General features: G+C 40.7%; 2 protein-coding genes across 3 annotated transcripts in view; both read left to right on the top strand.

The window, feature by feature from the left end:
* The window catches only part of znf462 (zinc finger protein 462), a 44800-nt gene extending 29058 nt beyond the window's left edge, over positions 1-15742 (top strand). For both annotated transcript variants that reach the window (XM_034546419.1, XM_034546420.1), the window contains exons 5-13: positions 516-943; positions 2378-2496; positions 3763-3960; positions 6622-6862; positions 7069-7208; positions 7837-8060; positions 10257-10584; positions 11234-11378; positions 11775-15742. In XM_034546419.1, the coding sequence (XP_034402310.1) occupies positions 516-943; positions 2378-2496; positions 3763-3960; positions 6622-6862; positions 7069-7208; positions 7837-8060; positions 10257-10584; positions 11234-11378; positions 11775-11988 (2037 nt within the window). In that variant the 3' untranslated portion in view covers positions 11989-15742. The remainder of the gene's footprint in view (positions 1-515; positions 944-2377; positions 2497-3762; positions 3961-6621; positions 6863-7068; positions 7209-7836; positions 8061-10256; positions 10585-11233; positions 11379-11774) is intronic.
* Positions 15743-19907: 4165 nt separating this feature from the next.
* On the top strand, positions 19908-24902 carry rad23b (RAD23 homolog B, nucleotide excision repair protein). The gene is made up of 10 exons (XM_034547378.1): positions 19908-20122; positions 20640-20721; positions 21963-22042; positions 22216-22397; positions 22509-22564; positions 22834-22961; positions 23331-23463; positions 23584-23711; positions 24058-24246; positions 24411-24902. Exons 1-10 carry the CDS (start codon positions 20057-20059, stop codon positions 24522-24524), a joined length of 1158 nt encoding a protein of 385 aa, XP_034403269.1. The 5' UTR covers positions 19908-20056; the 3' UTR covers positions 24525-24902.
* The last annotated feature ends 265 nt before the right edge of the window (positions 24903-25167 follow it).

Raw genomic sequence — 25167 nt, 5'->3', positions numbered from 1 at the left:
GGACCAGAAACACATCCATTAGCAGGCTCACACTGCAGCTTACAGTATTCTGGACAGGTGTTTGGCTGTTTCAGGAACACGAGTGACATAGAAAGGCTTTCAGATCACTGATATACCGACATGTTGATAATCAGCACAAATTAATCCAACTGACAATGCAGAGGTGGAGCAGGAGAGCTGTAACTAACTGACAAGGATTGCGCCGAACCGGCACAGAGAAGAACCACAGGAGCAGATGCTTAACTGTTGCTTATGTGCTGTTTACATGATTTGCCTGATTTAGGAAAAACAGTTAGAGCTGCCAGACCCTACGTGATACTTCATTGAACAGTCATTTTGCGTCATCTGGTAGCTGATTAAGTATCAACATTTGACTATCCAAATAAATTGTTACCCTTCATTCTCCTTATATTGCAGTGTTGTGCAGCCACATGACAAAAAAGACTGCGACAGACCAAATTAACAGGCCCAGAGAGGTTACTGAACATCTGAGACTTCTCCTATTTGTTTTGCAGCAGGAAGTCAGCGAAGTCCCCCTGACCCTGCCTTCAGAGACCCTGACTAATGGCGTCCTTGAGGCGGAAGAGGCAGCTGAATCCGACGTCCTCGAGAGACCTGCCGCGGCTGCAATGATGGGTCCACCCTTGGCTTCCACGGCTCCGACTGGTGTGGCCGTTGCCGCTGAGGCACGAGAACCAGAAACGAAAGCTGTCGAAGGAAAGGCAGCGGCCCTCGTGGCTGCAGCGAGGGCCACGGTGTCAGAGGGCGAACTGAAGCAGCGATTGGTTGCGGGGGGCCACCCGTGTGTCCAGTGCGACAGAGTCTTCATGTCCATGCAGGGACTGAGGTCCCATGAGAGGAGCCACTCAGCCATGGCGCTGTTCAGCCGCGAAGACAAATACAGCTGCCAGTACTGCCAGTTCGTCTCACCCTTCAGACACAAGTAAGTAAGAGGAGCAGAGTCTGAGTTTCCACTGTAGAGTCTCCAGAGTGAATTTGACACATATTTATAAGTCATTTGGGTTAATTTGATCCACCGTTGACCGTTGAGCTATTCTGTCCAGTTCCTTTCATTTGTGCTTTTCAGTAAGGTTAGTTCAAGTTGTAATCCTTCAGATTTTAGTCCTGGTTGACCTGGGAACAAGAAGTTCTGGGTCACTTTAGTAAGGGGACTACTTTTTAAGGATCCTCAACCCATTCTTCTCTGCGGCTTTGGAGTTTTGCGACGATTAAGCAAATGAGTACGCTGACGTATGAAAAGGCAACGTGTCATGGGACGAGGGCTGTTGGTGGTCACAACGGAAAGAATTATCTGCAGTCTGCAGCTCAGTGTGACTGCCTAACAAAATAAACCTTACTGCTGCACATTGTACCGAATGAAATGCAGAGGAGAACAATTAAACTAAAGGCATCTTGGATTACAGTCATTTAACACGGGTGTGATATGGCTATGGGAGATGGGACAGCAAATAGTGTCACTAGATTACATGCATGCATCATTTCCTGTGAATCCCTCACGCATATGAAGGCAATGTAAATCCAGTGCAGGAATGGCGGACTCCGTCACAAATGACTATATTGTTATGTTATTACAGAATATAGAAACCTGCATCAATAGAGTTCAATATGTCACCCCGGTAGCAGTTTATTTTAAACTATCTCCCTTCTGTACTTTACTAGTGGTGCGCCAGCTGTTCTGCAAATCAACAGAAAGTTAAACTCGTTTTGTACAGAGCATTTTTTTTTACACCTTATTCAGTTTACCCTTCACAATCCCTTTGAATCCTCAATCTTTTCTCAGATTTCCCGTCTCCTAGGAGAGTAAGACAAACATTACAGCGAGTCAGACATTCTGTTGGTGTGATTTGTTTTATCCATCACAGAGACACAGAGCGAGAGGGGAAGAGAGAGTCCTCATCTCCTCTGAGCTCCCAGGTGTAATCCCTCTGTACTGTATGTGCCCTGACCCAGAAAGAAGCCAAATTCCCATGCCACCTAGGAGGCTGGCATTAAAAACACAGCCACTGTCCCCACAGGCGCTCACACGTTCACTCCCACCTAGGGATTGTGGGAAGATGAGTTCCCCCCACGGCTCCTTGTTCTGTAGTCATTGGAAATGTGCGGCTGTGCGAGGTAAACAGAATTGAGCACTTTAGATGCTGCTGAAGAAAAAACAAACCCTGCAGTTGAAATCATCAAAGTGGATGCTGTTGAGTAGAGCTCTCTTTCTTTCCTGTACTTTATTCTTATCACTTTCTCTCCTGATCTGCTATCCTTTTGTCCTCGTTCCATCTATTTTGTTTGTGTTCTATCCTCTTATCTCATATCCTCCCCTCTGTTTTTTTTTTGCTTGTTCTATATTTCATCTCATCGGCAGTCTGGACAGACATGTGCAGTCTCACCACGGGCACCACAAGCCCTTCAAGTGCAAACTCTGCCCCTTTAAATCTGCCTACGTGAGTCGCTTGAAGAGCCACCTGCATAAGGCACACACAGGTAAAAACCAAACACACACACACACACACACACACACACACAATCAAATCCCATCTTACAGCTGTATCCATGACTAACAAGGTATTCCCGGGCCAGAATAGCAGCCTCCTGTTCATCATCTTCCACATAAAGAGGCTGCGCATGATTTAGCATATCCTGCACAGTGTAACAAATGCACTAGCTGGGGGAGCAACGTTATCATTCACAGAGTACATTAGATACACTTAATTAAGCATACGCATACAAAAGAATCGTGTTTGGATTTGAGCACAAATAGCTGAGATGAATTTTTTATTGTTAATATTGTTTATTTGGGAATATGGAGATGAATCCCTCCGCATGTTACAGAGTTAAATGCCTACAGGTGTCTTCCATTGGATGCGGTTCTTTGCCTGTGATGGGTTTTTTTAGTTTTTTTTAGGGAGCCAGACGGCAAAATTATAGACATTCAAGCAAATGTAAAAAAAAAAAAAAAAAAACTCCACTTAAGAAATCAATACATGAGCAAAAGAAAAGAAAATCTCAAAAGTGGCCAACTAGAAAGGCCAATTATCAAACGTCTTTAAAGTGCTCTCAACTGTAAAACAAGAAAAGCAAAAAGAGTCCCCCTAACAACTGCTGTGGATTAATGTCACAAACCAATTTTGAGTTCCAATTACATTTGAAAAGTGATGTTGATGATTGATATAAACCATCTTTTTTTTCCCCTTCTCATTTGTGTCCTTGCTTTCAGTCCACATAAAGTGTTTAGTCTATATGACTGTAATTTGTGAGTGAGATTAGCTGGAGGCATTATATGAAATACTGTTCTTTGTGCTTGGCTCATTAACCTGCACAACGCTTGCTAATTTTGGAGAAAAAAAAAGTTCCTTAATAACATTCAGACTCGCTTCCCTCTGGCAGTTTGAGACTACGGTATATTCAAAGATTAGTCAACTAGAAGAATAGTTGTTTGACAGTGTGGAAGAATGTGGATCATGTTTATGTGTGACATTTATAGTAAACATTGCAACTCGATTATTCTCTATCAAAATTACGCTTATTCGAGGAGTCCTAAAAGTGACATATACTATGTTACAAATTAGATTGGCTCAGAGGGGAATAGCTTTGTTTGTGGCGGAGGATGTGTTTATTATCATGTTTGGTTCTTTTATAAAGGATCTTGAACTATGCACATGTCTTTTCAGATTCTCAACTAATACCTTTGTAGAGTACATTTAATTCAGAAGCCACGTTGTTGACTTGCGTTTCTTGATTTCCCTCCAGGTGAGCAGCACACATACAAGTGCTTGTCTTGCCCCTTCTCCTCTATGACCATCAGCCAGCTGAAGGAGCACTCTCTGAGAGACCACGGAGAGGTCCTGACCCTCACAAAACTCCGGGCTGCTACCCAGGCTGCTCATGGCGCCCTCAGGCCCCCACGGCTGGCCAGTAACGCGGAGCAGAATCTCTTGGCCCTGGATGGTATGAGGTTTTGCATTATGTTATTTTAGGAGAAATAGGATCATATGATAGGCTTGTCAGGCCATATCTGGAAAATATGTATATACAGCATCTCCCTCTCTATATGTGTGAATATATATATATATATATATATATATATATATATATATATATATATATATATATATATATATATATATATATGAATGATGTGTTTTTAGAAATAGGCTTATATTATCTTGTCTTCTATTAGAACATATCCAGTAATAGTTGTGTTTTCTCACAGCCCAGAAAAAGTATTTAAATATCTTAAATAGCAATTCACTAAACTCTCATGTGACAACGGACAGCATCAAATCCTCAGATTTGAAAAGTTGAACCCAGCGAATGTTTGGAAAACAATATGGATTAATTGACTAATCATTTCAGATCTAGCACATACAGTGTATAATCTATAAAACGCACGTAATGCTCTTAAAAACATAAGAAAGTAGCATAAGAAATGTAATAAACTACACCTGAAGTTCTATCTATAAGTATCTTCAAAGACAACATTTGGACAAATAATTGCACATTTTCTGGTGGGCCTTCACATCCCAGGTGGGTTTTTTCATACCGTTAAAGTAACTAATTAAATTCCCTATAAATATGTTAAAATCAGCAGTTAGGGTCAATAATTAAATCCCGTAGCCGTTGGGGAAAGTATTGTGTGCACGGGATGAACGACTAATATTATAATTTAGGCGTTTGACTCCCTGAGCCACCTTTCACGTTGATTACGACACCTTTGTGTTCCGGCATATGTCCTATCAAAGAGGTCGGTGCAGAATCCATCTCCTTGATGCGATGCCATGTTTTAGGTGTTTTCGTGGCCGTGCGTTGCACAGCTTGCAGACGGTTCTTGGCAGCAGCTGTCACCTTGCTGCTGGAGCTGTGGGATCTTCCCTGGAGCTGAAGCAGGGCAGCATTCCTCAATGCACCAACAACCACTGTCAGCTGTGCCCTCCCGAGACAAGTGAAGCATTGAGGAAGAGCAAAGCTGACATATTGAATGTCTCTCTAAACTAGCTAGCTTCGGTGTAATGTCTTACATTCTGATATTGGAAGTGGAATAGAGGGTTTGTTTTGAGAGGATTAGGATTTGATTGGCGCTGAAGCTATGAACGTAAGACCCAAGTTCTTTGATCTCCAACCCTGTCCTTACTTTTTTTTATGGCGCTTTAAGGTCAGCCTTTAAATGTATGTAAGCTGTTCTTCTCCTCCATCTTCTCACAGAAGTATTCCTCCTCTCGTTTATGGGATGTAATAGACAGCTCTGGCCCGTAATCCTTTCAACAAGACACATCGCCACCGTACAACGGAATTTTCTCTCCATCCGCTATCTCATCTCCCTATATCGCCACAATGCAGAGAGGATATTAAAAACATGAATCAACTGTGGCATTGTTTGATTTGTGTGAATCCCTCTGTCGCCTCTGCGAAAAGTGAGAAACTAGATCTCAAGCACTTTATAAAGTATTTTTTTTAAAGTATTTTTTCTTTTCTTCCATTGCTTTCTCGTAGTCTGAGTGCTGAATGAGGCGTTTTTCACATGGATAGATATTCTATTAGTGTCACTGTGGTTTATTTATTGATGTGTTGGAGGCTCAAAGTAGGGCGAGAAGATGGATATTATAGACTCTTGAGAAAGGGAATGAGGAGGGAAAGAGGTAGGGGACGAATGATGACAATCATAGTAATACTGTATCTGTGAGGGGGAGGGGACATTAGATTCGTGGTAGTCCTATTTCCTCGAGAGAGCAACGGATCAACTACTGTCTAGTGATAGTCTTTCATTAAATACTGGGTACGTACGGAATATATGCATTTTCTCTTTAAAATAAATCATCAGACACCTCTCAATTGAACACAAAAGGCAGATGAAAGAGAAGATACACAAAGTAGGTTAAACTCCATCCTGCTGTGCAAAAATGTGCGTTGGAATAACATGAGTCTTAGATGCACAGTGACTCTTGTGGTTTGAAAACTAATGCTTGAATCTAGCAGAGAAAATATTATTTTTATTCCAGCGACGATGTGTTCTTGTCAGAATACAACAGTAATGTACTTCAATATAAGTAAGATTGCCTCCATTCAAAATATAAAATGAATAAAAATGCATTCAAAAAGTATCAGAAGTTCATTCTGCTGGAAAGTGGCCCCTGTGACTCATATATGTGACATTAGATTGTTAATACTGATTTATTTTTATTTTATTGTTTTTTTTTGTACAGTTTAATCCAGCGCTTCTCAACCTTTGGGTTGGGTCCAAAGGATGAAAAGATACATTTGAGGAGTCCTGATATGATTAATAGGTTACAAAAGTAGAAAGTTCAACGACATAAATCTGCATTAACTTGAAGAATATTTCTTTAATCTTTGCATTTTGTTTGTGAAATATTGGAGAGTTTTACTTTGGCGGGCCTCAAACAGTCATTTAAATGAAACCATGTGTCTCTTTGATGGAACTGCTAACACTTTATAAACATCTGAAACCTGGGAAGGAGGCCCAAGAAGACTCTGTTTTGTTTTGTTGTTGTGGAAACACCGGTTCAAGCTATAGCAATGCATTGTATTTTAAAAGCGGTTCCATTTTCACTTGATTCCTCATGAGTTTCTCTCATTTCTCTGCCTCTCTCTAAGATCCCTCATACCTAGAGCCGGCTGATGTCCGTCAGCAGCTTAGTCATTACCAGCTGGCATCACGCAGTCAGATGTGTTCTGGCTCAACACTGGCTGATACTCGACCAGACAGCGTGCTCACCTGTGAGTTCTGTGAGTTCAGCTCTGGGTACATGCAGAGCCTGCGTCGGCACTACAGGGACCGCCACGGCGGCAAGAAGCTCTTCAAGTGCAAAGACTGTTCCTTCTTCACCTGCTACAAGTAAGGAACGAATAGGAACATCACTGATATGTTGTATGCATATGCTCCATCCTGTTAATGGGAGTTTAGATGCTGCAGGCTTTGAGACAGGTTTATAAACTATGTACGTGTATTAATGTAAAATAACAGTGACACAGATACTAGCGCTGGATATGTTCCCCCCAATAGTTAAAGGATGCTTCTCTCTGTCTCTGAATCCTTCTCAGGAATACCTTCACCATGCATGTGGAGGCTGGTCACAACAACCATGCGCCTGACAACTTCCCTAAAGACCTGCGCTGCCCTCTCTGCCTCTACCACACCAAACACAAGAGCAATATGATCGACCACATTGTCCTGCACAGAGGTACGCAGGGAGATAGTCAACTTTACTTGTAAAGGAACATTTTAAACTTAGCTCATTTGCTTTCTTGCTGAGAGTTGGATGAAGAGATTGAGCTTGAAGGCAGGAAACGGAGACACGGCTGCTATATTCTTTTGGTCCGAGTGCAGTCAGTTGTTGGGGAGTCTTTGTCTTCACCGAGAGGTTGACCGGAAACCTTGAAATGCGCGTTATACTCCATTATATGAAATGCAAACATAATTCAAACAAAGTAAACAAGTGCTTTAAAGAGCTATTCGTTTGCCGAATGATAGAGCAGTGCATGAGAACGATCACCGAATTCAAACAGAAAAGGTACGATTTGAAAGCGAGCCTTGAGGAATGAAACTGACGTTTTTTTTTTCCTTGAGACCATCTTCCGTGTTTGTGTTAAAACTGACAAAACCACCAAATGGTGACAACCACCAGGATTACCTTTCTGCCTGTGACACTTGTCATTTGATATCCCTCCTGCGCCCCCTCATCTCCTCTGCCCATCCTGCGGTAGCTCCTGCTGCTCTCCTCCTCCTCCTCTCCTGCCCTGCCATTACTCCCCTTTCCCTTTTCTCGAACGCATTAATCCACCTCGCTCTTTTCCCTCTTCCTCCACCAGAGGAGCGTGTGGCTCCACTGGAGGTCAGTCGCTCCAAGCTGTCGCGCCACCTGCAGGGCCTCGTGTTCCGGTGCCACAAATGCACCTTCACGTGCTCCAGCGACCAGGCCCTGCAGCTGCACCTGCAGAAGCACGCCGAGATCAAACCCTACCAGTGCCAGCTCTGTTACTACGACAGCAGCCAGCGGAGCCAGCTAGAGGAGCATCTACGCCTGGAGCACAAGGTCAGGGGGCAACAATTCGTGATACGCATGATGCTTTAAGTAGCTATATTTAAATGTAAATATATACCTTATGTAACGGATTTCTACAATATATGTTTAGAGACTTTCTGGCTTATTGGATGTGCTTTACTCATAAAAAAAACATGTTTTAATGATCAGTCTGCTTAATGGCTGTAACATGATATATGTACAGCTGATACACTCAACACAAGCTGTGCAATTAATTCCATATGGCCTTTGCTGGTTTTTATGGGAGGTTGTGAGGCTTGTGCCAATCAACTGTCTATAGTCCAACAGTGTTGGGATATGATGCCAAATCCAATTTAAAACTCCCAAAGGAGACGTCAAAAAATAACCAGATAAAATATCCTGAAAACATTTGAACACCAGGTGCCTTTAAAAAATAAAACAGATTCAGTTTTAGAAAGAAATTATATGTGTGTGTGTGTGTGTGTGTGTGTGTGTGTGTGTGTGTGTGTGTGTGTGTGTGTGTGTGTGTGTGTGTGTGTGTGTGTGCGTGCGTGCGTGCGTGCGTGCGTGCGTGCGTGTGTGTGTGTGTGAGTGTGCGCGCAGCAACAGCAGAGGAAAAAGATTATTTGGGGAAATTTAGGTTCACCCAAACTTTTGCTCTTTGCCGAGCATGTTCACCAGTTTAAAACAGATCAAATGAGCAAAAGAAACCGAGCTGAAGCATAAACTTATTTTTGAACATCTGAATCACTATCATGAGTACATGTTATAAATACAGTAGGCTAATCCCCAGAGCCGTTTAAAACCAAAATCCATATCAGCCCACTTTGAATTCAGGCAAGAAAAACACTGTTAATGATTCCATCGCAGCTTTCATTTAATGTGAGTGTGGCGTAATGTCTTGAACATGGATAATAAAACTTTATTTTATGAGAAGTTATGAGTAGATTCAAATAACAATGGGCCGTAAAGTCAATCAGAAGTCAATATGAAAGGGTGTAAACGTTTTAGGATTCTGGAGAGTGAATATTAACCTATGGATATTCTTCCCACATCCAGGAGGGAAAAGGTTTTCGTCTTAATGGGGATAATTTATGAGATGATGTGAGAAGGCAGATGGTATTTTACAAGCTTAGAGTACATTAAACTAAAAGGGCACACGTCTATCGTTTTTTAATTCTTTACATGACGAGAACCTTAATTTCACCCAAAGCATGCTGGGATAAAGTCCAGCCCTTGTTAATAAACATGGTATGTTTACAGATAATAAAGGGAATTTACTCATGTTGAGAGGTAGAAAAATCCCCAAATATACTTTAGTTTAGTTTACACTCGGGGTTGTGAAGAGAAGACACGCAGTATATTTTGACTTGAATATTATTATTACTATTACACCTTTCTCATCAAGATCATCCTTTGACAAAGAATTGGTGCTACAGAGACGTTATGTGCTGTAGGTCAAGGTCAAAGGTTACCAGAAAGATATGTTGCATAAAAACCCCAAAAAGAACAAATCATTCACTTTTTTAGTATGAATATATTACAATTGTAATGTAGGTATGAAGACCAAAACATCATGAATAAAGTCAGTCCAAGTGATTAGCAATGTGCAGGAGTTGTTGCCCCGTATATGTGTTGCTGAAGGTCAAAAACAGTCCAGAAAGCAATGGAGGCTACGCAAAAAAAAATATCTATATTTTTTTGCCATCATGGTTATGTAAATATGTGCCTCGTTACGGGCAAAACTTTATTGTAAAATGTTGAAATGCATTTTCGAGGAACAATAAGAGAGCAGGGCTCCGCCTTGGAGAGACAGAGCGTCTATTCATGGTCGGAGGAGTGAAAGAGCAGACATTGCCTCTGCTGGGAAGGATGCTGCAGTCCTCGGGAGAGAGTGGGAGGAGGGAATTGCTCAGCAAGAGTGACATCATGTGCAACAAGATGCTTCATGCAATGAAATGAGATGGTTCTGTCATCAAAATATTTCATCTTCTTTGTTAATTTGTTGTTCTTATGCTGCACTGTAAACAAATACACTTCTGGTCTGAGAGAAGTTCAGTTTTAATGTATTCACTCTTTATTTCGAATGAATTCACTTTAAACACACATAAGTGTAATTAATTGTGAAAATATTGTGTCCGCCCTTTCACTTGTTGATAAAAAAAAATATATACATTTTTTGAGCACACCATACCATAACTAATAAAACCTCCTATTCCTGATCAGGTTATCCGGAACTTCGAGCTGATGGGCCGCGTCAACCTGGACCAGCTGGAGATGATAAAAGAACAAGGGAGCAGCGCAGAGGAGGAAGAAGAGAGAGAAATGATGGAGATGGTTGAAGACGGAAATGTCGCTGCACTGGGGGAGGAGGAGGAGGAGGAGGAGGAGGACGACGACGACGATGAAGGAATGGAGATTATGGAGAACACCGCGGAGGAACAGAGAGGGATAGATGATGAAGAGATAGAGGACAACTTCAAAGAGGAAGAGGAGGAGGAAGAAGATGAAGAGGAAGTCAGGGGTGCGGAGGAGGAGAAGCCCGGCCTACAAGGTGAATGCAGATGAAGTCATCTTTGTTGCTCTCCTGTGTTACATAATATCTACTCATATGCATCTTTACTCTAACATGGTCCAATTGACCTCACAAGACCAGTCAAGACCAGAACTACTATTGAACCGCTTATGAATCAACCCAGACCACATTTCTTTACAAAACCTTCAGGGATTACACCATGTACGAGTGCCGGCTGAAAAGACAATTTTTTGTCATGTTCTCAGTAATTATCCATAATATTGTGATCTGTGTGAAAAGTGAATGGGCCTATAAGTACAGGAAGAATACTGGAAGAATACATGTGCTTTTTAAAATGTTATCCCGAAATAGCCACAGTTTTGGTCCAAGATATATATAATATATATATATATATATAGATATATAGATATTATTATTTATTTTTTAATTTATATATATATATATATATATATATATATATGTGTATAAATATGTATATACTGATCATCCCTGTTATACAGAAGAGCTATTACTTTGTGATTAATGCATACTTATACATTGCATACTGATCACCTGATAATAAACAAACTAGCAATTCATATTTCAACTGGTTTCAAATATTGTAGCAACAATGAACACTTGTGTTACTATTCTGAGCCTGACCAATCACGTGAACTCTATTTCCCAGAGGTCCTTGCATCTCCCAGCAGCAGCAGCAGCAGCAGCAGCAGCTCTGCGCCCGGCGGTGCAGAGAAGCGGCTTCCTTGTGAGTTCTGTGGCCGCTGCTTCACCAACAGCCTCGATTGGGAGCGTCATGTCCTTCGACATGGCATGTGAGTACTTTTTTTTATTACTATTTCTTATATCTTCAATATTTAATCAAAGCAATCATTCAAACCAAAATCGTTGTGTGTTGTCATGCGAATAACCACTACAGACGCTGGTGACGGCGTAAAATAATAACATTTAGAATTTGTTTGGGGTTTACGGTGTAAATCCGTGTAAACTTTACACGGACTTCTTGATGGTTGAAATTATTTAGTAAATTATGGTGTGTACTATTTTTCTTTATGTGTTTTCTATAACGAGGCACACCTGTGCTACCACCAATGAACATGTTGAATCAATGCCATATATGACATGGCCGTAGTCCTGTTTTATTATATTTGCCTATTTAAAAATCACATCATTTTCACGTGTTTCACTTTTGCTCTCTCCCTCATTGTTAGGACGGTTAATAACAGCAACACGGACACCAGCACCACCTCCGCATTAGAGGCCTCAGCTTCCTCTTCCACCGGCTTCCCTGCCTCCATGGACGCAGGATTGGACCCGTGCAGCAACGAGGAAGGGAACCCCGCCGATCTCTCACTGGGAAGTCCAAGCCAGTATGTGGAAGGCACAGAAATGCTTGACACCAAAAAGGATCAACAGTTTGGTTGAAGTGTTTGTGGCCTGTTGGGATGATGTGCTAGAAACTGTGACCATGGGTAGTACCAGCACTGAGTTGAGTCATAAAAAGGAAACAAAAAGATTGAAACTGAAAAAAAGTGACTTCTTATGAGTTGGCGCATTACTAGATTTTAGGTGTTACATATTTAAGTATTAGATTGTGCTGCATAAAACGGCTGAGCTCTCTAAATGGACAGTCCCCTAGGACAGATCTTAATATATTGGTAACCAATAGTGAACAGAACTCTTTATTGCTGACATTCTGGTCAAATCTACAGTGAAAGATCCAACCTAGATGAAACTAAGCTATTTATAGAGAATGATGTCCAAAATTATTAACTAAATTTAGTATTTTATTGTTTGAAGCACCTTTTACGCTCCCCCAAAACAGGGGTACTGTAAATGTACCCAAATAGAACAAACATGATATGAAAGCATTTAAAACCATGCCCCCCTGTAGAGCTACCTATTCTTGTTTATTGTCCACATTTTAGACTTATTTTCATCATAGCCTTGTGTTAAGTGTCTTAGAAGTAGTCCTCGAGAAAGAATCGCACCTTATCTATTTTAGTAAAACCACAAATCCTGTTTTCTTTATTCGTAGAAATACTGACAATTTCCCCCAATGTTTGTAGCAAATTGCTATATTTTAGGTCCCTTAATATTATACTACGTATAAGCTTTCAGCCTGTGGCACCCTTTCGCATTTTGACTGTACCATTTCATTATCCACTAATTTCACGTGATGGAATAATGGAAATAATGGGACTCGTTAAAATCTCCTTTCCCCTCTAAAATCCACCTGTGCACTCAGAAGATCAATACAACAACAGAGATATGTTTAATGTGTCATGATATAGGTGGCCGTTAAACTGAGCATAGTTAGCCTTGGAACATAATTAAATATAACACTGGCGTAATATGTGTCATCATTATCAATAGACAGAGATCACACTTGTCTTTTCAGTGGGAACAAAATGATGTGCCAATCTAGCTCTATATGTGCATCAAAATGACAATTAAATGCAAAGTTGTGATGAGGCTGACCACCACGGCTGAGTGTTGAAGCCAGTGTGCAAGTGCCTTAACAAATCCAGTTCCTCTAATTGCCAATAAATGGCTTTAATTGTTATTTTTAGAAATTTAAAAGTTAGCTATTTTGAAGTAACCAGGCAATCACCCTTAATCTCTAAAAGAAAATCCACAATAATGTATGGCCTCAACAGCTAATTTCCCGTCTATTAATGTGTGCCTTTGTGGCAATTCTGACAGTCATTGTTTAAACATGATCTGATTAGATTAGATTGTATTGTAATTGAGTATCAGTACAACGCAATGTGTTGTAGCAAGAAACCAGGTAGTGCAAACAGCAGCAAAGAGAATGTTGAGGCCTGTAGTGTTGGTTTAACCTCATTACAAAAATATATATATATATATATTCTTATCAACCCCCTGGTGGTAATTATCTTGAGATGTCAAAAAAGAATCTTTGAGATTTTTCCTGATTCAATGGAAGTGGGATTTCATTTGATTTACTCACAGCATTTAAGAAAATTGAGTAGATTTTGTTGGAACTACTTTCTACTAGACTAAAAGTCCCAATGAAAACTGTTGATAGTGTGATCTGAGAGTTGTACTATATTATCCGGAGTGAAAGGGAAAGCTATTTATGGAGAGGGAGAAAAAATGCTGCTAAGTGTGTGTTTTTTTCCAATGTTGTGAGCACAACAAATGAAACTCCATGCTAAACTGGGGTCGGAGCCACATTTGCTTGATTGACAGATGTCTCTGTCTTTCACAGTCGGCCCTGGTGATTACCTCAACTCCATCCAAGGCCCCTCCACGTCACCCAAATTCAGATTTGTAGGCTGCAAATGACTGACTGGCTGGCATAAAGCATAAAATTCAAATCTTGGCTTCGAGACGTCCCTTCAGAAACGTATGGCTGATGCCACAGACACCACAGATATGCTTTCCTGCAGTTGGTGGTCCAGTTTTGTAGTTATGGGATGCACTGAAAAGACAAGTGTCACAGAAAACCTTTCCACATAAATCAAGTTCATTTGCCACAGGGACTTTATGTTGACTTTTTAAAAAGGTGTAAAATCCCCCAATTTAAACTCCTTTTAAATTCTGTATTGGCACAACTGTCATAGCCTGGATATGTGTGCTTCTTTTTAGATAAAGTTGTCATGTTATTGTTGATACTGACAAAAGGCAGAGATTGTATTTGTTGAAAGTTGCTGCTTGAATACCCTAAAGCCTTATAAGATAATAAATAGCAATTAAGTCAAATGTAAGCCCAATTCCAATAAGACCATTAAGCAACATGAAACAATCTGAAATAATATGGCTGATAACTATAATATACAATTTTTAAAAAGGCACGATTAATGTAATTGTGTTCTTGGTACTGAAATATTTACCAAGACTGCTGTTTGCTGCTGTGTCTATAACTGAGCATTGAACCATTGATGGAAATGGGAAATGTGGGTTTGTAACCCAGGCGAACCACGTTTGCAGCCGTGTATAGAAAACAAAACTACTTGTTAAGTGTTTGAACCGTGGTGTTTCAGAAAGGATACTTTTAAACCTTTTTTACTTTAGGTGTTTTCATTTATTTTATTTTTTTTCAAGACAAGAAAAAAATAAATCTAAAGACGATAGCTAACCCTTAGGGGCTTTTTGAATCCCCAATCCAACATTATCACGCCGTTGTACAATGTCTGGTTAAAATGAAAAATATCTCCTTTTCTGTACTGTAATGGGAATGAGCAGATTGGAAGAGCGGTGTGGTTGTACAATATTTAAACAAATGAAGGAAAAGTATGCAGATCTTTATTAATTCATGGCCTGGACTTTTATTGTGAAGAGGAAAAAACATGACAAAGTAAGAGACAAAAAAAAAAGGTTTTCTTTAGGGGCATCTAACTGAAACTGCTTGGTCCTTTTCTGGGCTTGGCCAGTCGACCTATAGATCCTTCTGAGATCTAGCTGACTTATGTCCAGTCCAACATCTGACACTCTAGTATCTTCTATCCATGGCCAGTAAGGACATCAGCTCACTTGCTCCAAATAGGCCTGCCCTTACATGTCGAGAGGTGGGAATGTAGCAGCCCCATGATGATCCTCAGTCCTTGTAATACCTTTTAAAAAAAACTAAAAAATAAAAAAAAAAACTGTTGAGTTGGTGCTGAATCTCAAAGCCTTTTTTTTTTTTTTTTTTTTTTCCAGGACCAGCGTGTAGCTTTTTGAAAGTAAAACTGTTTGAAACCTGTTGTTGTAGAAATAAGCTTTGTTAAGGCAGCTTGTTGCCCATCTTGAGAGCCCAGTGCAAACCAGATGAGAAATTGGGGCAATCTGGGTAATGAAGCTGTCAACCCAAAATTGTTTGTTGTTCTGTGCTCATTTTAATAGAAAATGACTATGAATCCCTCACTGTGTGCAGTCTCTAGACTGTAATATTCCCAGTTTACCCAAAGTTAAGCCCCTGCTGACAACACACTGGATACTTGTATATATGTTTAGTTTGTTTCCGTTGAATTTCTCTTTTCAGACTGTTGTCTCCATAGTTTGACACTAGAATCTCTCCTTTTTGCCTTTCTTCCCATATAAACCTGATTACCTGATGGTGGGTTGTGATGTTGCCTAGAATGATTGTTTACAATTTTATTCCATTTATCTCTGGATATTCTGTAAATATTGTAATTCATTGTCTTTTTTTAACTTGATAATAAAGTTATCAGATAACGGTTCATTTTGTTGATCTCTCCCTTGTCCGGACTCATAATACATATTAAATCAGGGCTCTGAAGTGTGACTTTACCTTGCTTAACAGTAGCACTAAGATGTTATGGGTTTAACATACTATTGTGGATACATGCTGAACTTTTAATTTGTAAACTAACTATTATATTTTCCCCAGACCTGATGCAATGCATTATACCACTTCCTCGTGTATCATATTTAACTTCCGCTGCCCTCTACATCAGTGAATTATGCATATCAGAGCAGATGTCAAACTGTTAAAACTCACTCAGAAGCAAGCTTCCTGAATAGCAAATTGAGAATTAAGTATACGTGAAGTGCCTCGCTGTCAAGGACGAAGTGACATTTTTATAATAAAATCACCTTTTAATGCCTCTTTCCTGCAGAAACCAACATCATCAAGTTGGATCAAACGAGTGAAGTGACCTTGCAAAGCGCGCCTGCTCGGAGCGGGCCGACCGCTTGGCCTGTTTTCATACAAACAACTTGACCCCACACACCGGTGCACCCCAACTAAAAGAGCCCCGTACGGATACAGATTTACTATGATGTTTAGATATGAAAATACATCATTGTATATAAGTCATTGTACCCTGAAATAACTTAGAAAAATGACCCCAAAGCATTTTCAAAAACGTGATACTCAACTGTACTGTGTACTTGTACTAGGTAAACATTGAAGTACTACATTTACCTGACAGAAATGTTACTGGTTATGTCGCAGATTCCGATTTTACCTAATTAAGATATGAGATATAAGATTCTTTAAACTATCCAGCATTAGGCTATATTATAATTGGAAGTGCCTCCTTTAACAGACATTAAATACATTATCTTTCACTCTTCCCAGGTCTTTTCAACCTGTGATGAACCCATAATCTGGATGGACCTCTTCTACAGGTTTTATAGTATGCTCTGCCTTTACTGTCTTAATCCAACTCTTTCTGCCACGGTTTGGATATTATCTTTTTGATTAAAGCTTTACCTTTCCCAAATAGCATGTCCACTATATGCCCTCTATATTTCTAATGAGAAATAGTGGCAACACACTTGGCAAGTGTATTGCTGGAGACTCAAGGACATGTAGAAACTAAAAAGCAAGATTTTATTTAATACTTGGGTTGACAATAATACAGTTGCGGTTCACTAGATATTCAAAGGACAAAGGACCCATAGAGACCAATATTACTCAAAGATATGTTATGTTGTTACTTGTAGATTTATGTGGGATGTGATTCTCGTCAGGAGGAACTATTTTTATTTCTTCATTCTATTTATACATATACCGAGCCAAAGCAAATATCTGTTTCCAGTTGGAAGAACACAATAGGAAGGTTTAGCAGAACTGACAGAAAAAAAGATGCTTTGAGGAATTAGTTATGAGCAGGTCAAATCAAAAAGATATTTTCAGCCATGCGGGCTCTGAGGAGGGCACTTGGTCGGTATATGAACAGAAATATCTGAACAACTATATTGGTTGGATTGTCCGGACGTTTGTTAGCCATTCATGTTGCCAAGAGGATGACTACTAATGACTTTGGAGATCACATGACCTAGTGCCACCACGAGGGTCACGTTTGGGATTGTACATGAAATATCTTTAATTAAAACTGTTGTATTGTGTTCCCATGAGGATGAATTGTAATAACTCATAATCTCAGGCCATCGTCAGGTCAAATACACTTTGGATCAGTTGTACTTTGTCTTTTGAGCTAATTGGCAAATGTTACCACCTGTAAACGACATGCAACATTGACAATGAGCATATTATCATGTTGACTTCAGCATTCAGCTCAAAGTAGAGCCGCTAACATGGCTGGAAACTCTTTGTCTGGTTTTATATTCTAATAATGCTTGCCTCCTCTTTCGTATGTCTTGTATGTTTGTTCATATCAATCATTTTTATTATTGTAAAGGAAAACCCTTATGGATACCACCACCTTTGTGTTGTTTTGATGCTCAGTGGAAACACTCTGGACGAGGAGCAATTAAATGTGTGAGCAACTATATTACTCACCAAAGTTAAGCATAACATGTCTTGGTTTCTCTATTCTAGCTTTTGTGCAACATAAATTCCTATTTTCAGTGACATATATAGGATTTCCTCTGGAACATGTCCACAGAGCCCTTGAAACAACCAATAATACTCACAGCAGCTCGTCCACAGGAAATAGCTTCGGGCTGAGAAGGCATCTCAGTGGCCTTCACTCTGTGTTGCACCCTTCTGTTTCTGTCTCTCTCTCCTCTACTCCACACCCAGCAGGAACTCTGCTGACCAAAAACGCAGACCCTGCAAATGCCGTGGGTGTGTGTGTCTGTGTGTGTGCGTGTGTGTGTGTGTGTGTGTGTGTGTGTGTGTGTGTGCGTAAAGCACATGCATGAAATGCTGCGGCTCTTGTGCTCTAAATACCACAAGTCATTGAGATCAGCAAGCTCTGCTTCTGCTTCATATTTCACCGATTGTTCTCTTAATTTTCTCAACATCTCCCTTAATCTCAAAAAAATAAATGACTGCACTTGCAGGAGACTATTTGAAGAGTCTTTCCTTTGAATGTCTCAGTTTCGCACAAGTCCTCTGAATTTCCTCTCCCGCCTGTTTTAGAAGGGGCCAAGTCTTTATTTCACATGTCTAACATCATCTCTTAAAAATATCTCCAAATCAACCAGGGATTAGACTGTAATCTCTGTGGCTCACTACTTCAGAGGGGGCCCGATGGCAGACTGACGACCCCTGGAGACAGGAGCAAGAGGCACAGCCACAGTGGGGAGAGGGGAAAGGAGGACGCTGCTGATGCTGATGCTGATGCTGCTGCTGCTGCTACTGCGGCTGAGTGGAGCAACATAAGGAATGCCTGATGAGCGTACGCTTGAGCCAAGGCAGACAAGGGCACAGCTCCTGCCGTAATAACTGGATGACAAGAGCGAAGGGGAGGGAGGGGGGGGCGTCAAGTGGAGTGATAGAAAATAATATCAGGATAGAAGAAGAGTAAGAGAGCTGGAACAGGGAGGGACAGCTAAGAGTAGTGAGAGATTAACAGATGCACACGTACAGTGATATAAAGTGAGGGGGAGTGATATGAGAATAAGGAGAAAAGTGGCCTGGGGAAGAGACCCCATTGAGCTCCAGCATATTATCTCTGGCACTTAACAGTCCTCTCAGTCAGCTGTGAGCCAGGCAGCATGTGAGGCAGAAGTCAATAAAGCCTCTGAATACTGAGTGCTGGATGGATGATATTGAAATTCCTCCATGCTTGAAGGACCTGGCATTGTGATAACGGCCTGAAATGCTAACTCATGTTCAGTATGGGAAGCATGTTTATTCCTCCAATGTCAGTTCTGGGAGGAGCATGATGAAACAACTAATCAAAAGCCTATATATCAAAAGGTTAAAAAAACATGTCATCACATCATTCACATAAATTGTGAAATTCTTCAGACAGGAAATACAGATCACCAGTTAGCAATGCATTTGCTTAAGGGATTGAGTTGTTGCTCTGTCTGCTTCTCACACTACAGTCCTACAGTGGGGTGAAGTCACATTGTTCTCTATTACAGGATGTTTCTAATACTCTTTTTATAATATATACCCTCCCTTTGGCATGCACTGTTTCATCAAATATAATTGACAATAACATGCTGTTTATCATTTTTAAGGGGCTCTTTAGGGAAGGCTAAACAAAAAAATGTATGCTATTGTTCAAATAGGCTAGTACATATTTGTAGTGTTGGACGTATTTTTCTTTAATCTTTTTTTAAGTGGAAGTGCAGTGGAGAAACTATACTGCAGAATATATATATATGTATGTCCTATAATAATATTAAACTATGCAGCTGTCGATAAAGCCACTAAGTGGCTCCATATTGACAAACTACAACATTAAGTGTTGTTTATATCTTCATATATCACTATTACTAATCCAATAAAAATATAATTATAATAGTAAAACGCTCTGAGAGTGCCCATTGTGCATTAGGAGATGCCTCTTTTTTTAACTGAGGTACTTATTGAATTAAAGGATATGATGAGAAATTGAATACTATTAACTAAACTACTAATATGGAGGGAAAAAAGCACACCTGTAAAATTGCTGATTTGTAGCTGCAGTTTCAAGACTGTCCAGTAGGATCGCTGTAGCGTAAATATCTTACATAGAAGAAGAAAAGCGAAAAGTCATGGCGGCTGACAGTTTGTAATGAGCCAACAAAAACAGACAAGATTCTTGCTTCGGATCTACAACATTTAAACTAGTCCCGGGGATATAAAAAAAATTAAGAAACCCCGGACGACAAAATGCAGATAACTTTGAAAACCTTACAACAGCAGACGTTCAAAATCGACATCGATGAAGAGGAGACGGTGAGAGTTGAAAGCATGTATTGGTGAAGGGGGTGGAGTGGGAGTAGGCTATGTCCTGAAACGGATCACTTTTGTTTTCGACCGTTTCAAAAGAGACTATCGATAGATGGGTCCGCGTTAACACAACGGATACCCGAGAGAAGCACCGACTGTTCCGGTTAATACGGCGTGTGTTTGACACCGGGCTTGAGACCGTTTAACGTAATTCATTTACTGACGTTACTGGTCAGAATAAAAGTATTTGTATTGTCAGCATTTAGCCGTAGCCCATTTATGGACAGATTAGGGGGGGGGGGCCGGGCCATAATTAACGGTATTTCTAGTTTCATTAATACGCTTCTTTAGGAACACAGCGTCGTTGTTCTGTTAGTGTTTAACGTGGTTTCTCTGTTCAACTCCACTTTTATGAAGCACACTTTGGACTTTATTTTCTAACTCGTGCTGTAGTTTGGGCTGAGTTGAAATGGTGGCGTTGAAAGCCGGTTAATACGAGAAAACGTGTCATTTTGTTCCACAGGTGAAGGTATTGAAAGAGAAGATTGAAAAGGAGACGGGGAAGGAAAACTTCGCAGTTGATGGACTGAAACTGATATATGCTGGTGAGTTGCTGGCTGTTTGCTTAAATCCTCACATTCTCGATATTGGGGGTTATTTATTGTGTGCTGCAAGTCATCACACTGTTTAGCAATGCACGTGTGCTGCTCACAGTGATGGGAAGGTCTCAGGAAGCCCCGTGTGTATCCATTGTTTTCATTGGAAGCCTCAACACTAGTAGCTTTAATTCAAAGGGTTCTCAAACATTGAGTTTTACTCTAGTTTACTGTAACATATCCTGTAGAAATGTGTATATACGATACATGGAGATGGGAGAGTGACTCTTAACCTGTATTTGAATCTATTAAACATAATATTCTCTTCTTAATCCAGCATGAACAATTCAAACCCAGTTTTGTTTAGCAGGTTCTACAAAATGATGTAAAAAAAAGCCTGAAACAGGATCGGAGAAAAACACATTTGATTTAGTTTTTGTGTGATTTAGCCTTTAAACAGCAGACTTTTGTCTTCCCTCTCAACAATGTTATGTCAACTTTGGAGAACTTATGTAATTACAAGTAAGCATCTGTTTGTATTATAGTTGCTGCATTGGTATGCACATGTCCACACTTTGGATTTGTTCTATTTTTGCATTTGAGAGGTCTAAATTATTTTCGACCCTGAGTAATATTATACAGCCATAGCAATGCAGTGCTGAAGAGTTGGTTAACGGTTGCTTCTGTTTTGCACTTTAAGCTGATGCATTAAAGCATCATGGTTTTAATCTCCTGTTGCCAATAGCACACAATTTACACCAAGAAAACTGCCACAAAAAAAGTCAGACAAGTGAAAATGTTAGACGAATAACTACAAAGGATGCAGCTTAGTTTGGAAAGGATTTCATGACATGCCTACCTCCATTTGTTTAAACAAGCATTGCAGTCATCTGACTTTCAAAACAAGAAAACATAAATCTTTGGGAAACCCAGGTAGTAATTAGCATTTTTGTCAGACACTAAAAGAACAACTAAATCATGCCACTGTACTTTGTGTTGTAAAGTATTGCAACAGGCTGAATACATGTTATAAGTTATGTGTATGCATTAGCTTCTCAGACATAAAGCACTCTAAAAATAGTTCAACAAATAGACCCAGATGTGGTGATAAAAGTAGACAATAAACCACTCGACGACCTACTCATTGATGAAATATAATGCCGTCTATTGTTCCGCCCCCGCTCGTTGTTTCAGAGTTCACGCCAGGTAAAGCCAGTGGATTTGTGACTCATTTGTGTGTTTCTTCACAGGTAAAGTCCTCAACGATGACACGGCTCTCAAAGAATACAAAATCAATGAGAAGAACTTTGTGGTCGTCATGGTGACGAAGGTTTGGGAATCAGAGATTGTTTCAGTAAATGTACAGCATGCCCATGAATGTTAAAACTGAACTACGATTTGGTTTTGTGACCTTCTCCTTCCACCGCTACCCGCTTATGTCCGATGACCCATTGCCGAGAAGTAACGTGTTTAAAAATGAAAAAAAAATGTATTCCCTTACAGGCTAAAACGGCCCCAGCCACTCCGCAGCCGTCACCTGCCACTTTGGCTACCAGCATTGCAGCCCCCGCAGCCCCTGCGGCCTCATCGTCCGGCTCTGGAAGCGCATCAGATCGAGCCTCCACCGACGACAAACCGGAGGAGACGCAGTCTTCGACCGCCGAGCCAGCGTCCACTCCCGTCGGGTAAAGACGGGGGAGATGTTTGTCTTCAACCATCCATCTGGTTTCAGTGAGTCTTCTATTGAGAAGTGACGTGCGGATCACGCCTCACCCAAGGTCTGTTTCCTCTTGCAGAAGCTCCGAGGCGTCAACAAACACAAACCTGATTGATGAGGCGGTGTCTAATCTAGGTAAGGCTGCGCTTGTGAACATTATTTATCGGCCCCGATTGTATGCCGTTTTATGGACGACACCATTTGTGATAAAACATTTGTTTTTACCCCTTATGCCTTTTTAAGCTTTATCTTGCATGTAATAAACCTGTGGGCCCATGTGTGACTTGGGGTAATTATTATTTATTTCTTGTAGATATGCACAAGGCATCACAGTGCTGTTGGCTGACTATGAAGCTCTTTAGTCCAACTATTGATCCGTCTTGTTGTGTGTGTGTTCCTTTTAGTGACGGGCCCATCATACGACGCCATGGTGACCGAGATGATGCTCATGGGCTACGAGAGGGAGCAGGTGGTAGCAGCTCTGAGAGCGAGCTTCAACAACCCAGACAGAGCTGTGGAGTACCTGCTCACAGTAAGGCAATCTCAAGTCTGTGGCCCCAGCAAATGGCTTGATTGGAACGTAATACATTATGTCTCTGTGTGCTTTGGGGTCAATCACAAGGCTTAGTGTCTCAGGATCTTGTAAATGTATCATATATTTTGCCTTTGGAATGTCTTTATAGGCTGGTTTTAGTTTAATAGACACATGACATAGTTGTACAAATCTTCCATCCATAACCACTTCTGGGTTAATCGGAATCCTAAAATGAGTGCATGACATGATGTAACCCACACACTTTAAACTAAAGTGAGTCCCACAATCAAATTGTGGCACCCATATACCATGTTTATTATACATATATTTTAATTAATTCTTGTCCTTTTGTTACTTTTCTTTCAGGGTATTCCAGGCAGAGAACCGGGCATTGCAGCGGGACCAGTGGGGTTGGTGACTCCAGTGAGCGTTCAAGCTGCACCCATAGGTGGTATTAGCCTTCCCGCCAACACTGGCTCTTCTCCAAGTGCTGGGGGAGGTAAGTGACCCGTACTATTCGGCATATTTTAACAGCCTCAATGAGCAAACATTTGGTATTATCCTTTCTTTATGTCTTTTGGGTTCTTAATCGTTCTGGCTGTCATTTCTTCCTTTTCAGGCAACCCGCTCAGTTTCCTGAGAAATCAGCCGCAGTTCCACGTGATGCGACAGCTGATCCAGCAGAATGCCGCCCTGCTTCCTGCCCTGCTGCAGGAGATCGGCCGGGAGAACCCTGAGCTGCTGCAGGTGGGGAGGCCCTCGACACACTGCTGATTTGAACGAGTTCACGGTTGAAGCATTGGAGTGTCCGTTCACTCACACCGTGTTTAAAAAAATATATGATCTCAGTTTGTTCTTTGAAAGATGAGTGGATTTAGGAGGCAGGCATTGAGTTGCATTGTGGGATTATGGGGACTTGTAGGATCCAGCGTTTTTTGAGTTTGTCCCATATTAGAGACTTAGTCAGGAATGTTACCGTTCTCTTTAAAAGCTGTCTCTTGTGAGTCCCCAAAATGTATAGAAGGCAATTCTTTGTTGTTGTGTACTACATTTCAGAGTTCTAGATGCCTAAAAAGTCCATTTACCACTGTAGGAAATCAGCAGCCACCAGGAGCAGTTCATCCAGATGCTGAATGAACCCAATCCAGAGGCGGTGCCGGCAGGTGGCGGAGGTGGAGCGGGAGGAGCCGGGGGAGCCGGAGGGATAGCGGGTGACGCACCCGGCGGGAGTCACATGAGCTACATCCAGGTCACGCCACAGGAGAAAGAGGCCATTGAGAGGGTGAGTGGGAGCGCCACACTGTCACACACCTTTTCCTCAGTCTGAAGTTCAGAACTTCTGCTATACGATACACAACTGACGATGTTGCCGAGCAGAAATGATACTGTGCTTTATTATTAAAGTATTGTTTGACTAATTTGCAACTGTTCTCTTTCTAATTCCAGCTAAAAGCTTTAGGTTTTCCGGAGGGACTCGTCATACAAGCCTACTTTGCATGTGAGAAGAACGAGAACTTGGCCGCCAACTTCCTTTTACAACAGAACTTTGACGACGATTAAATTTTCTTTTTTTTTCCTCCTACTTTTTGATTGCTAAATGTGTACAACAAGCCTTTTACATTCCCCCCCCCCAAAAAAAAAGATTTATTCGCCACTTCCACATTTACCTTTCTTAATAACTCTGGATCATTATCAGCGGTTTATGATCAGTTTGAAAAGGAGAAACAATTAAAGTACTATAACTTTGCATCAGATATCACATGTGTGCTATTGATTTTCTTGAATCAGTTAGTTAATCGATATGATTTTGCAGTGTCACATTTTAAGTGAGGTTTGTTCAGTATAGGTCTGACAGTATTCATGCACTCTTGTTTAGTTTTATTTTTTAAGTTGACAAGTAATGGAAATTTGAACAAATTAAAAGTTGTGCACAACGTGTATGTGGTTCTGTTTCTATTTAATCTGATCTCATCTGCATGGGAAGAAGTCTGAACTGCAATGCATAATATGTGAAGGCATTTGAACATACATGTGGTTTACATACACATGGTAGGGTTTAGTTGCAATAACTTGTAATTGTCTACGTATAAATAATGTTCTGCCATGTTTACATGGAGTGGGAATTCAAACATCTGAAGAGTAACAGATACCTTTCTTTTGGTGTACTGAATCATGTTTACGGTTATTTTATGACATGATATGA

The sequence above is a fragment of the Cyclopterus lumpus genome, chromosome 12 (genome assembly GCF_009769545.1).
Source record: "Cyclopterus lumpus isolate fCycLum1 chromosome 12, fCycLum1.pri, whole genome shotgun sequence".
Taxonomy (NCBI): domain Eukaryota; kingdom Metazoa; phylum Chordata; class Actinopteri; order Perciformes; family Cyclopteridae; genus Cyclopterus; species Cyclopterus lumpus.
The sequence above is the reverse complement of the archived record's forward strand: the minus strand, read 5'-3'. Positions and strand labels throughout refer to the sequence as shown.